Below are 14,867 nucleotides of genomic sequence, written 5' to 3'. Positions count from 1 at the left end.
ACCCACCAATAAAAATAATCCCACTTCACATTCAGATATGTTATTTCTCCCTGCATGCCTTCTTAGATTATTTAGCTTTTCTTGAGAGACCACTGCTGTTGACTAGAAATGGATTAGCTTCCACTCACCCCAAATCAGGCATAGTAAAAGCACCTAACTGCCATTTATGAGAGAGAAAGCTTCCCTTCCCATCCCTCCTGTCCGTAGCTTTGCTGATGCATCACGTTGGGTTAACTAATCGTGTTGCACTATCGGTGTGCCCGCGGGCAGCCAGTAGCGAGAGCTATCTCAAGGCAAACGATGCGGATTTATTGCACCCCTTCACGGGGGATCACTAATGTTCGATCACTGCAGCTATAAGGAGGATTTCCCACCACCTGAACCCCCTTCAATGAAACTGCGAGGAAAAAGGAGGGCAGGAGGGGTCAGCGCAGCGAATGCAGAATGGGCAGCGATTTTAAGTATGGAAAAGGGTTTCTGCACAGGCTATTTTCTGTCTCTGTTTCAAATGCACAATAGTACTGCTTGTAATCTCAACACTGTAATTTCCTAATCATTGTCACACATATCCGGCTCTTCTCTTCTTCAGAATGTGATGTGCCACGCTGTGCTTTTAGCTATGCGGGCTTAAATCCAGAGTGACACCGTGGAGATCTGTGCAGTTATTTCGGGCTTGCACTGGCAAAAAGGAGCAGAAAATTTCCCTATTATTTTTGGCCCAGATGCAAAAGAAGTATAGATCTATAATATTTCCACTGAGTTTCGCAAAGCTGCAGCAATTCACATCAGTTAATGATTTTCTCCATTATATTTTGTTAACTTTATTCACTAGCAAACTGTATCTTTTATTACCAGCCAATACTACGCAAAAGCAGTATCTATATGATAACTGCTTTAAAGAGCAGTCAATTCTAACCTTTTCTGTGGGGTCTTTTGTTCACACGTTTTTATCTTGCATTCATAGGTAGTAGAAAGATAAGGAGATGAATAATATCCCACATTTCTATTTTGTCCTTCCTTTTGGGTTCTTGTGTAAATTAAAATTTGCACTAAGTCCTATGCATCTGAAACCATTTTGTCACCTAAGAAAGTAATGCCTTGAAGCTATTCAAGCAGAGGTTTCCATTTTAACCTCAAATGAAAACTTGATTAAATCAATGTTTTAATCTTTTTTTTTCCTTCTTTTTCTTTTCTTGTTTTCTAATGACTGAACTTAATCCTCAGTCATGCAAAACCATTGTATACACATTGCAGTTTAGTCAAAGGGACCACATACGTGCCTATCTACGTGCCTGTGGACTCTGAGTTGATGAAATGAGCCTGACTAAGAGAGAGAAGGAAATGCAGTAGTCTCCAGGGTGTGGATTTTGACACCAGTCCTTCTAGGATTTGCACAACTGTGTAGCATTACTGACTTCATTGGGACCCCTGGAAGGATTCATCCTCAAGGATACCCAGGAATTTGGTCCCCGTGAACCTGAATGTTTCCATGGATCCATACCAGAGTGCTCGATATCTGTCCAGAGCAAACTCTTAGGAGGAAATGTGGGATTTTACTACTTAGTGTAAGGCTCTGGCATTAGTACAGAACATGCAGATCCTGCTAAGCCTCATGTGCATGCAAACATTTTGGATACCCCCAACGTGATGTACAGAACCGCCTTTTCTTCTTCAGAATCCGTGTGACGATAAACGGCACAGGGATATCTGGTCCAGAGACAAAACCTGTGACCACCTACCAAAATTTCTTGTGATAGGACCCCAGAAAACAGGTAAGAAGTAATGAATTTGTAACCGAAGCTAGCCCCCCCAGTTTTGTGTCTGTGTATTTGTGTCCTGTGAGCCGAAGCTAACTCGCTGCTATAGAGATGGTGCACTCCCGATCCCTACGGGATTCAGACAGTAACTCCTTCACTGCCAACAGCAAGGGACAACCGTTTGTATCGTAAAATTGCGTTCGCTCACCATACAAAAAAAACATGCTGTCAGGCTGCTCTATGCTAAGATTGTTATTAAGTTCTTCGACAAATTCTTTCAACATCTTTTGAGCTAGCCCCCCCAGTTTTGTGTCTGTGTATTTGTGTCCTGTGAGCCGAAGCTAACTCGCTGCTATAGAGATGGTGCACTCCCAATCCCTACGGGATTCAGACAGTAACTCCTTCACTGCCAACAGCAAGGGACAACCGTTTGTATCGTAAAATTGCGTTTGTTCACCATACAAAAAAACGTGCTGTCAGGCTGCTCTATGTTAAGATTGTTATTAAGTTCTTTGACAAATTCTTTCAAAATCTTTTGAGACCCTAACTGGCAATAAATGTATTTACCACCTTGCAGGCCTCTGAGGGTCTCAGGGCGTAACTCGAATCAAGCCACATGTTCCCACTCCCAAGACAGCTATTTGCTGCTGGGGACGCGTTACAGAAACTGGATGCTGAGGCAGCTAAATAAATGATTAATCTAAGATCATATAGAAATTCTGCAACAGTGACAGAGTCAGCAGGTCTTGATTCATAGTCCAACGATAGCTTGCATAGCACGAGATCATTGAAGAGCAAGTTTCAAGACACATTCTCCAAAATTTCGTTTACCACCATGCATCATTTCCAGTTGTTTTTGTCAAACAAATAACAAAAACATATTGTTAGTGGGATTTTAAAGCATACTTATTATATACAGGTTTGTTGGCATTGAATTAGACAATATATTCTTCGATAGCAGACCCCCAGGAAAAATACTCAGAGGACAAAAGTGCAGTTTTGGGAGCAATCAAAAGCACAATTAGTGCTTGTGAAAAGTTTTGTGCAACATAACTAGTTTGAAAACAAACCTGTTCCGGCCAAATTCCCTCCCTGGTTAAACACACAGTCAAGCAAGCAATGTCATCACCAGCAATATCGTGCTTGCACCAGAGAGCAGAATTCGGAGTTTGGAAATGGGAAAAGTGCCATGAGCAGAGAATTCTGCATGTATCCCCCCCTCCCCTGAAAGCCCCCTGTGCTTTCATAGGCCTTTCATCAACAGGCAACTTTTCTAAGAAAGGTAATCTAATTTTCCTGTATATCTCAGCATGCATTGATTTAAAGTACTTTCTTGAATGAATAAAGTCAAAGGGTTTTTTTTTTTTTCTGTTTCCTAATGGCATCTCTTTTTGTTGTCGTAGGAACAACAGCACTTTATTTATTTCTTCTGATGCATCCTTCCATTATCAGTAATCTCCCTAGTCCAAAAACTTTTGAAGAAGTTCAGTTCTTCAATGGAAACAACTATCACAAGGGAATTGACTGGTAAGAAGAATAACAAAAAAGAAGTGTTCATTATTAATACATGGTAAATCACAATGGAACCATTACAGAAGCATGTATGACATCACCAAAATTACTGCATTAATTTGTTATGCTTGGCATTATCACACAGAAAGAGAAACTTATTTATAATGACTGGACATTTAATCAACTCCTTAGTTTTGTTTCGATATTACAGTAACAATTTTCTGATTTTTTTCATGAATGAATACAACGGCCAGCTCAGTTATAACGTCTGTCTTCGTGCTGAATAGCATCTCTGTCTTTTCATAACTTTATCTGTACTGAATTATACTCTTTTTCTTCAAAAGCAGCTTTTCATGAAGTAAGATTTGATTTGTCTCTTCATGAGAAAAAAAAAAACCACTGTAAAGCATTTCAGCTGGTATTCCTGTCACAATTTCAAATATTGCTTTTACTATTTTTGCTTAAGAAAAGCATTTTTGTAAGGCTTTCATTTCCACAGGGAACAGCAGCTCTCATCCTTGTGTGAAAACTGAAATATAAGACAAACATCACACTACACAGAAACAGAGTAATCTCAAGCGGTTTTCCTTGCCCGCGTACAGCACGGAGAGCGTGAGGAGCAAACGAGGCTGCCGGATAAAATCAGGCTGTCCCCGCAACTACGAGACCAGCTTCTCGGTTCAGCTTTGTGTATATTTTTCCATACTGCATTAAAGAAAGAGATCACCCATGGCTATCATAGAGTTCATGGTGTAATGCGCTTGGAGGAGAAGGAGCGGTGATGGGGGGAGTCTCTGCTCTGCAGCCCTTGCAGTACATGCAGAGGGAGAGGATGGCCTCTCGGAGACCTCTTCTGCCATGCTTCACCAAAATGGGCCTGCCAGTTCAAAAGTCGGTAGGGTCCTGTGTGCAGGGTGAGGCCCCGCATACTCCATTTCCATAGAAAGGACACAAAAACCAGTTAGTCCCACCAAAACTGGAAGTTCCCAGAGTGCTCGGCAAAACTAAAGGGACCAAAAAATGCCACTTTTTGCTTCATTTGAATTCTTCACCCTTTCAATTGAGCCTTCTGTTTTATTTTCTTTTACTTCCAATCAATTTTAAGTGGAAAAGACCATTCAAAGCCAAAATTCAAATCTTGCACTCTGAAAATGTCTAAAAGATAAGATTTGTTGGTTCCAAAATGAAATATTTCAACAATGTTAAAATTAAATGGTTGACATTTTGAAGATTTTTCCATTTTTTTTTCTGCAGCTAAAATTGAACTCACTCCAAACTGGTGAAAGATATCCCTTTGACATTGAACTTATTAGCAAAAGTCCCATCCATCAAAGGAAAAACCTAATTACCTGACTTCATGGAGGCTTTAGCTATTACCAGCACCATGTAGAAGCCAAGATATGTTCCCCCTATTCCCATTCTGGAGTGAGCTGAGAAATTCAATTTTGCTTCTTGAGAATGTCTGAAAATTCACCTTTTCACCTACCATGAAATGGGAAGCACAGAGATATGACCCTTTTGCGATACTCCTAATTCTAACAAGTTTCTTCACCTCCCAGGTACATGGATTTCTTCCCCACTCCTTCCAACATCACCACCGACCTCCTCTTTGAGAAAAGTGCCAACTATTTCCATTCCGAGGAAGCCCCTAAGCGAGCTGCTTCCCTCATCCCCAAGGCCAAGATCATCACCATCCTCATTGACCCATCCGATCGGGCGTATTCCTGGTACCAGGTACGGACTTTGCCTTTGAGAAACAAACAGTGAAATCAATGGCAGGGGATGATGGCCAACGTCAGTGGGAATTTGTGTCCTTGAGCAAGAATGGGATTTATTGCAAAGCATTTGCACTGTGTAGAAGCGGAAGGATGCTGAATGCCAGCTTTTGCAGTTGGCACCTGTGACACCAGTGTCATTAATGATGAAACTTCTCAGCACAGAGCTGCCACCAGCTGTAAACAAACAGTTTAATCTCAATTACAGCTGACACTGCGTAGAGGAAAAGCAGTGCTCCTCGCCCAGGGAGATACATGGGGGAAAACGAGCATGGCCTAGCTAGAAGATCAGAGCTCTTGATTATGAGAATCTGGTAGCTCATCTCATCCTCCAGCGTGTAAGCTGAGCAATATGCAGTGGTGTACAAATGTATGCAGTGTCTTCTGAAGTTTCCAAGGAGTTAAAAAGAGCTGTTTCTGGAGAGTTGGGGGTTTTTTCTCTCCTTGGAAACAAAAGAAAGCCTGTTGTTTTTCCAAGGAAACTCTAGGATGCTCTTTCTTGCCTTTTACCAAGCCCACACCTTTCCATAACAAAGTCTGCACTATTTTAAAAAAACTGTTTTTAAAGCAACATTTAAGCATGTATGTAAAATATGATGTAGTCATACGGATAAAGGAAATACTAAAAGCAGTGTTAAAACAGACATAAACTAATAAAGTTGCAATAAGCATAAAATACACCATTCTGATACTGTTGTTATGAGTTCTTCAAGGAATAAAACATGGCTCAGGGCTAAAGTTTGCACCCTTTTTAATATCTCATTTGCACCTTTACAACTGCCGATGCGAGATGCAAAGCAGTGAAAAATATTGTGCCTATTTTGGCAGAATTTGGCTCCTCAGCTCCCCTCCTGCCTGTCCCTGGAGGGCCCCTGACTCAATGGTGGCCCCATCCTGCTTCCTTGCCCCCCCGGTTCCTGCCCTGCAGAAGTGGCACTGGCAGGGAGGCGAGGGGCGGCTGCGGGCTGCAGCCAGGGTGGCCATGCCGGCACAGCCCTCCCCACAGCTCCCGGGGGGCTTACAGTTTAGTCTTCAGCATCCTTGTGATACGTGTTTAAATATCCCCCGTTAGCATCAGCGATCCCACGAGGACCCCGCTGCCCTGAAATTCAATTTTTATGAAGTCATTACATCCAGCCATTGGGCGCCCTCGGAGATAAGGACTCTCCAGAAGAGATGCCTGACACCCGGATGGTATGCTGTCCATATCGAAAGATGGTTAACTCATTACCCTGCTTCACAGGTAATTTCCAACATGCTATTTCACCAAGTTAATCTACCCTCGGAAAGTCCCAAAATGAGTATGGCCTCATCATTAGAGGGGAGAGGGTACTTCCCACTAGAACTCTTAGCTGTTGGGAAATGCAGATTAGACAAGATCAGGATATTTGGCAGAACTGTGTTGATTTTTCTGTCTTCTGATGGAAAAGATGCACCAGGAAAATGCTATGAACTGTGGCCACATAGGCTTGATGGGGGACTTTGGGGTTTCCTTCCAGGATCAGCCAAAGTTGCCAAGACTTCTGGGTCCCAAGAAACAAGCAGCTGCAGCATGAGACATTGTGGGAAGGTTTGACAAATTCATTTAGAAAATGCCAGGGCTTTTTCTAAAAAGAAATTTCATTCTGCTTCCCACTCACTCCCTTTCATAGAAAATTTCACATTTCTTTAATCCTGATATGGAATTAGCCTTTCTCAGTGTTAGAGCCGAAATTCCTTCTTTTGCCCCATCTTTCTTCAGACATTTTATTGAATTGCCTTTTAAAAACTTTCCCATGAAAAATTTACATAAACACATAGATCTAAAGAATATTCCCAATACGAAAAAAAATTGTTTACAGATATACACCTAAAGCAAACATTTTAGTACCACAAAATACATGCATGGGCACTCTTTATCCCCGTACGTGGTCCGTAGCTCAGTTCATATGTCTACCTACTGTAAGAAAAAGTTGTAAAAGGTTATTTAATGAGCAAGCAAATGAACAAGTATCTCCAGAGATTGCTCTATGTGGGACAGAATTTTGCTGAAAGGAGGTAGATGTGAGCGTTGCCTATTTAGTCAGGGACCTGGAAAAACAAAAAGAAATAGAAGCTCTGTCTTTTTGCAATCCTCACTTTTTTTTTTTTTTTGATACAGTCTCAGCTGTGCTACAAAGAGGAGAAGCAGGTCAATCCCATTTCCAGGAGAAAGTCTCAGTTAGCCATTTACTTTCTGCTTTCATCGCCGGCTTGTCTACTCTTTCACAAACGGGGAAGGAGTGCTGCCTACAGCAGCTGAGCTTGCAGCAAGGGCCGTCCCCAGGCAGCGATGCCCCAGGAGCAGACAGGGCACCTCTCCTCATCAGCCATCACATCCCAACTTATTCCTCCAAAGGAGACGGGGCTATCCCAGCAAATTCAGAGCACGCAAAGGGTGCCGAACATCCCGTGCCCTGTTACCTGTGCTCCATCTCTCCCCTCACCCGGGGCTGCTGCCCGCTCTCATGACGATTTCTCTCCTCCTGCTGTAATGAAGAGCAAGTGCAGCTCTCTTATTAAACATTCAGGGCACATTGACATATTTCTTGTAAAACTGGTAACCACTCATGTTTCATAGTTGTAGTGATTAATTTTACAAGATACACAACAAAATGCACTTATTCTTAATAAGGTGCACGCAGAGAGTGCATTCGCGGTGCTTACTAATGGGCACTCAGTAATGTGCATTCACTCGGCCTGTGCACTCAAAAGCTTAATAATTCATAATAAGCCTTTACAATAAATATAAAACACATCTGCCCAGAATAGTTATTAGTAATGCTGCTTGGTACTCCAGTGGACTTTTGATATATTGTCTTAACATTGGCTTGTGGAGGTCAATGTACCTTTACATCACATCAATCTTTAATTAAAAACAAAACAGAAAAAAAACCTCTTTGCTAACAATTTTGCAAGCCTATGTGGTTGATAGAGTGGTGGCAAGTTCCAAGTAAATTGCGACAATATCACTTTCGAACATGTAATTGTATAATTTCTGAATATTTGATTCTAAGATATATGTGCACTTTTTGTTCTTTTTCTTATTCCATGCCAGATTTTCTACAGACAAACTGTAAACCTCAACAATATTGTTACATTCCTTCCTTATCTCTTTTTCTCAGAATTCTCCTGGACTTGGGTTTGGCTTGTGGGATTTAACTCTTGCCTTTGAACAATGTGCACACACAGAGTTATAAGGTGCCCACCTATAAAAATTCAACATAATAAAGTAAAAAGTACATCTAAAAAGAAGTTCATCCATATGATTGTTATTAGCACTGTGCAAAGTCACATGCTAATTTAAATCCATGTTGTCACAGAAGGGAAATAATGTCATTCTTTCGTTAACCTTAGTCCTGTTTCTAAACAGCTAGCATATTTACCCCTACAGTTGCTTATTATTGATGGACAGCAGCTAAGAAGTGACCCAGCTACTGTGATGGACGAAGTGCAGAAGTTTCTTGGAGTCTCTCCTCATTATAATTACTCTGAAGCTCTAACGTGAGTCTGTTCCTTTATTATCTGCCCTATGGGATCACGGTGTACATCCCCTCCTACCAAGGTCACTTGATCATTAATCACAAACAAACAAAAAACACATTACGAAAATGATAATTTTGCAAAGCTTGGGGTTTTCGTAAAGTCCTGCTGTACACCCATCCAGTTTTCCCTTACCTTGCATACATGTAATACATTACAGAATTTAATTCCATGATTGCATACATTTCCACGTGCAAACTCTATTTTGCACAACATACAGGACAAATGGCTGCCCAGTGTTTTGTGTTAGACGCAGAACAAAGGCCCAGATTCATGTAAAAAATGTCTGCTAAGTTTGCGTGTTCAATCGGGGATGCCCAGGATGGTTTTCTCAGGGTACGTAGTTTTACTTTCATCACTGCACTGTTTAAAGTGTACGTTCAGGAGATGTGAGTTGTGCGTGTAAGAGCTCAGCACACATTTGCCCCGCAGACTGTTGAACCTTATGACAGCCTCCAGAAGCTGAAGACCACTTAATGTTAGGTGTGAAAAGTTTGGCTTAAACGTTTTTATCACATTCATACGGGAGTCTAATGACAGAGATTGGGTTAGAAGCACTCAGTATAGTAAGATTCATCTGGTCGCATGGTTTCTTTGTTGACTTTTAATGTGGACCAAATAGATCATTGCCTAATCCCGTTTTCATACATGGTTGAGCCAATTCTGCTGACCTTTAACCAGGTAGTAGCCAGACACATGGGACAGAAGAATTCAGTTTGTACACTTTAAGTTTGGTAAAATTATAAGCTACTAACAGTAGATCCCTAAGCTGGAATTGCTGGGCTCAAGTGCAGCACCTGGAGCACGGGGAGAAGCTCGTGTTTGCCTGCGAAGCACAAAACCCTCGGACTGAGCAGCCTGACCGTTCATGGCCCGGGATGTCGGTGCCAGAACTGCAGGTGCTCTGCAGGAGCCCAAGTCAAGGTCCCCTGAACTTAGGGAAAGCCCTTTGATTGACTTCCCACAGCCTTTGGTTCAGATCTAGCAAAGGCAGCTGTGATCAGCCCGGATGACATCTCTCACCCTCGCTCCCCGGAGGGTGAGGCTTCCCCCATGAACGGGGATTAACGGCCCGTGTGGCACTCTCGCTTTGACATTTCTGAGTTCCCTGCAAGAAGGTAGAGTCTCTGCAGGGGCAGGAGTGGGTTGAATTTCTCTCTCCCCTCTTCATCTGGCAAAAAATTGTGAGAAGCTTTTGCATTGAGCTTCTCCGTATGAGGAGCATCCCCTCATTACAGCTCGAAGCGGTGGGCTGGGAGAGCCGTGGGACATCCGTGGGCTGAGAAGCCTGGCGCTGCGGTGGAGGTTTTCCCAAGTCAGTGTGCAAGCAGAGAGCACGAGCCTGCATGTGGGGTGGGAAGTAGGCTTCCCTACAGGCTGGTACCGGGAAAACTGTGGGAAAACGAGACCGCAGACTGTCCACCGACCCCACACTGCCTCCTCTCTGCCTACGATTATTGTTTAAAGTTTCCTCCGCTGGGAGGGTCATGGTTGTTTGCATAATAGATATAAAGTGAGAGCTGAGTGCTTGTTGTTCTTTGAGTCTTAAGAATGTTGCTCTGCCAAAATCTTCTTCTAGAGGAAAAATTTTGGATTTCAGAATGTAATTTTTTAAGTCATTGGTTTCAGAAGCGGATGAAACAGAGGAGGAGTTTGAATACACAGCTGAACTACTGATGTTTGAACAACTGCTGCCGCACATCTGCAGCGCCTTCTGCTAGGTTTTTAAAAATACCCACCCACATACATCTATCTTCCTCTCTGTAACTAAATTAAAGTCAGCGGAGTCACACACCAGGAAAAAATTTGGCCTCTCGTATTTGTTTGGACAGGAAAAATGGATTGTAAACAGATCTATAAAATTATGCAGTCACTGTTTAGAGGCATCAAGAATGCAAATGTGCTGTGGAAGCACACCCTTCTGTACGGATTTAGGATGGAAGAGAAAAATGCATTAAACCACGTAGTTGCTTTATGGTAGGACTGTCAACGTAAAAAAAATTGCATAGAATCGCTCCTAGTCATTACTGCCTAATAACTGTATACCATACATTTTTAAAGTTGTCACAAAGCAGCCTAAGGACTCAGTTCTGCAAACACTAGTGAGCAACAAGCTTATCACCCTGACTAATTACGTGAACATCCTATAGGAGAGTAAAATCAACCCAGGCAGAAGGAAGGTGCTAATCAGAGCCATGGCAAGGGAGCAGAGGGGAGACAGAGGCAGGGCTCAGGCATCTGGGGAGAAGGGCACTTCACGCCACAGCTGAGACGGGCAACTAGGTCGTTGCTTCTTACACAGAGCACCTAGATTCAGACTAGCAATAAAAAAAACATTTTTTAGGACGAGGGTGGTGAAGCACTGGCACAGGTTGCCCAGAGAGGTGGTAGATGTCCCATCCCTGGAAACATTCAAGGTCAGGTTGGACGGGGCTCTGAGCAACCTGATCAAGTTGAAGATGTCCCTGCTCACTGGAGGGGGGTTGGACTGCGTGATCCTTCCAGCCCAAACCATTCCGTGATTCTATGACCAGTACTTTTTATTAGAGCAGTGAAAACAAAGGGGGAAAATCAACTAATGTTGCAAGGCTTTTACACATAATGCCATCAATAGGAAGACATTGGGATCCCTGCACAAAGTGCTGGGAGAGCAAAACTAGTCAGTGGTCTTCATGAAGTTCCCACTACGGCACTGAAGAGATGTTTCCCACTGCCGCCCCACCCACTCCTTTTCACAGGGAGTGATCAAGGGCTTAAATTTTTAAGTATCTGAACTTAATGACCAGAAACTTAGGACACGTGGGACCAATGTTACAAAAGACCTTTCCTTTTAACACAGGATGGCCCTACCGAAGCTCCACTGACTCCTAGAAAGATGTATTTCATGCCCAGCATCCTCAGGGGACTCACGGTCTGGGGTAGCATGGGCCAGAGGTTCCCTTCTTCCTTTGTTTTTCTCAGCAGGCAGGAAAGCAGGGAGGCAGGACAGAGCTTGGCTTTGGCAAAGGGCAGCCAAAATGCCACTTCCTCCGGCCCGGCTCATCAGACCATGCTCTGCCCACAGCGGTGGCTTCACATCCAGCCTCACAGGGCAGATTGCCCTCGTTTTCCCTTGTGTGAACACCAGGAGGAAAAGGAAAAGACAGGATTAGGGGAGCTTAAGTAAATGTTTTCTCTTAGAGTGTTGCCACATTTTGTCAGAGAATAAGAGAAAGACCCCGATGGTGGGAGTGCTTAGCCCAGCCCTTGCAGGCACCCTCCCCACCTCCAGCATCTGGTACTGAGTTCCCCCGAGGTGGGGTGGGTGTACGGGTGTCCAGGTTCCTCCCTCCATCTCCCACAGGCTTACTCTGCCAGGGAAGAGAAGATAACGGGGTCTGGAGGAAAGGTTTCTATACTGACTGCTTAAAAAAGCTCACTTGTAACTTTAGCCTTAAGGCTATCCCTATTTTTAAAGAAATACTTCCATCGTGCCCAATTACGTCTTCAGGAGTCCTGAGAGTTTTATAATACCTGAACGCAATGGGTTGAATTCAGCCGGAGCTGTCTTACCCTCTTTTCCCCTACCCAAATTTGCACATTCTCTTAATAGTGTTCAATATGCTCCTTCTGGGGCAGAAATTTTGTTTGGGGCATAGTTTTGCAGTTTTCCTTTTACCCAGCACACTACATTGCTGCTTCTCTTGGGAAATTAGTGCAAGCCAGCTAAAGTACTTCACCATGCAATAAGCAGATGGAAAAGGCCAAAGTAGAATTGAATCTATCATTGATATATCCATTTAATCAACAATTTATTTATTTTTAATTGATACAGCTACTGAGACAGTTTAGGAAAAAATGGTCAGGCCTGCAATAATAGGCTGGGCAAGAAAAAAAAAAAAAGTGAAGAAGGTTCACCCTTCTTCAGAAATTAGTTCACTTATGTACAGCAGCAAATTGCAAGTGCACCCATATACAGATAGACCCAGGGCAAAAAGGATGTCTGTAACTAATTAACTCCATGTTCCAGCCGATTATACTTCATCCTTTTCAAACATCTGCTGAACAGCAGAATTACGAACCTTTTCAATGTTTAATGCATGCTGCCAGTCCCATAGCAATAAATTCAAAACTTAACGCTGCGTGTTGTTCTTTCCTTAGTGAGCACGTGTTTTAAAGCCTTAATCTATATCTTTGAATTTTAGACATCAAAATCAAATTGCATATTTCAGATAAGACTGCTAAGACAATGTTTATGCTATAATGCCATCTTTGGAATGAAAATGATATTTAGATCGAATGATATGGAACAACGGTTAAATTATCAACAACCAAGCAGCGGTTCTTTCAGTAGACCTGGACACTGCTGATTTCGCTCAAAAACCAACATAAAACATGTCACTATTATATTTCTCATCATTTCGTAGTCATGCAACAATCACACACTTTTCTGCACAAATAGATTTAAGGGATTGAACCTACGCCTGTTGAAGTCAGCAAATAGATCCGCTTGCCCTTTTTAATCCCTCTCACCTTGACAGCGCTGACCTATCACGGCACCAGCTCCAACTGGCCACGTGGAGAGCTTTCCTTGAGCACAGCTGATAATGTCCTTGAGAACATAGCGCGTCTAATTCCAGGCAAAGAGCTCATCAGTAATTTTTTCAACAAATCATTCTTTGTTCAAGTATCATTTGATCAAAACATTAGCATCCCACAGGAATACATGGAGCAGTTTGACATGAATAACATCTCTGACCAAAACCAGACAATACAATACGAGCCACAGTGTGGAGTGGGGCCGTGTAAGATCCTTGAGACTGAGGCTCAGGACCTTGACTGGCATCCTATAGATCAACGCTTAAAACTTGTACCCTATGTGCTGGACAAGTAGAATAAAAATTAGCTAGTGTAGGTAAAGCACAATGCGAAGAACTTCCTGCCTTGAGCCATTCCCAAGGCAAAGTTGTAGAAAAACTAAATCCCCAGGGTTTTCACAAGAGAGGAAAGCTGTGTCCCACTCTGTCCTCAGTACCTCAGTCATCTGGAGAGATGTGTGCAGCAATAATTGTTGGCTAACACTGATGTCTTAGTAGCTGGGAGATTCTTCTGTAGTGAGGTCTTTCAAAAAATATAATCCTCTATAGGTTTGACCCTCAGAAAGGCTTTTGGTGCCAGTTACTGGAAGGAGGGAAAACAAAGTGCCTGGGAAAAAGCAAAGGTCGAAAATACCCACCAATGGACCAAGAGGTAAGGGCTTTCCAGAGATTTAAGGTAACATTTTTTAATATTGACCTGGGTGTGGCTCCTAAAATAAACACACTGATTCCTTTTTTTTTTTTGACCCCATTGGCTTGGTATTTTTTAAAAATCAGAAACTTAATGAGCTTTGAATGGCAGGAGGTTAATTGCCCCTCTTAAGAGCCCCTCTCTGGGAGCAGTGCACACCTCCCAGGCAGGAGCGCCTGCCGAAATCTGCCGTCGGGTGGGTATCCTTCTTTAACTGTTGTTGTGTGTTTTTTTTTCACCCTTCTCAGTCTCGAGCGTTTCTGTCAAGCTACTACAGAGACCACAACGTGGAGTTGTCCAAGCTGCTGCACAGGCTGGGGCAGCCCCTGCCCTCCTGGCTGAGACAGGAGCTGCAGAAGGTCAGGTAGCACGCAAGGGCGGGGGACCCAAATAAGGACGATTTCCTTCACCGTCAAACCCCTTGCTTCTCCGACTCACTTGTGATCGTCAGTAGAGGACCTCATGAATAATGCTCTTTCTATTATAAAAAAAGAAACCACAAAAGAATAAAAAAAAAAAACCCGACAACTGTTTATATGCACGCGCTGACAGTTATTAGCATCGACCCCTTTTGTCAGCTTCCAGGAAACAATACAGAGCTACGTGGCATTACTCTTTATCCAGAGCGGGATCCGTGCATAGCCTAGTTCCTCTGTCCACCGGGAAGTACCAGAAACTGTGTGCAGGACGGCTTGACTTCAGTGTACATGACAAATTGCAGTCTGTCAGGACACGAGCAAAGGATGGGAACATCTCTCGCTGGACTGTGAGGTTGGTCACACGATGGGGTTTCTCCGTGTTTGTTTTCACTGTTTTTTTCCCCAACCTTGCAAGTTTTCCTATCATTTCATAGGGGGATGTTCACGACTTTGCAGTCGGGATCCCTAATGGTTACAACATATGTAGTGCTAATGCACCATCATTGCTTTCTCTACAGAAAGATGTGGGCTAAATTCTCTCCTAACCTGCTTCCCTGGGATTCCTGTAATAACCG

General features: G+C 43.1%; 1 protein-coding gene across 1 annotated transcript in view; it reads left to right on the top strand.

Moving 5' to 3' along the window:
- NDST4 (N-deacetylase/N-sulfotransferase (heparan glucosaminyl) 4) overlaps positions 1 to 14,353 on the top strand; it is an 84,791-nt gene extending 70,438 nt beyond the window's left edge. Inside the window, exons 7-13 of the mRNA XM_009701072.1 lie at positions 1,676 to 1,772; positions 3,161 to 3,284; positions 4,829 to 5,003; positions 6,117 to 6,287; positions 8,457 to 8,566; positions 13,732 to 13,834; positions 14,122 to 14,353. Of these exons, the coding sequence (XP_009699374.1) occupies positions 1,676 to 1,772; positions 3,161 to 3,284; positions 4,829 to 5,003; positions 6,117 to 6,287; positions 8,457 to 8,566; positions 13,732 to 13,834; positions 14,122 to 14,241 (900 nt within the window). The 3' untranslated portion in view covers positions 14,242 to 14,353. The remainder of the gene's footprint in view (positions 1 to 1,675; positions 1,773 to 3,160; positions 3,285 to 4,828; positions 5,004 to 6,116; positions 6,288 to 8,456; positions 8,567 to 13,731; positions 13,835 to 14,121) is intronic.
- Positions 14,354 to 14,867: the final 514 nt, after the last annotated feature.

This window comes from Cariama cristata, unplaced genomic scaffold (genome assembly GCF_000690535.1).
Source record: "Cariama cristata isolate BGI_N322 unplaced genomic scaffold, ASM69053v1 scaffold4090, whole genome shotgun sequence".
NCBI lineage: Eukaryota > Metazoa > Chordata > Aves > Cariamiformes > Cariamidae > Cariama > Cariama cristata.
Note: the sequence above shows the minus strand (reverse complement) of the source record. Positions and strands in the feature narration are given on the sequence as shown.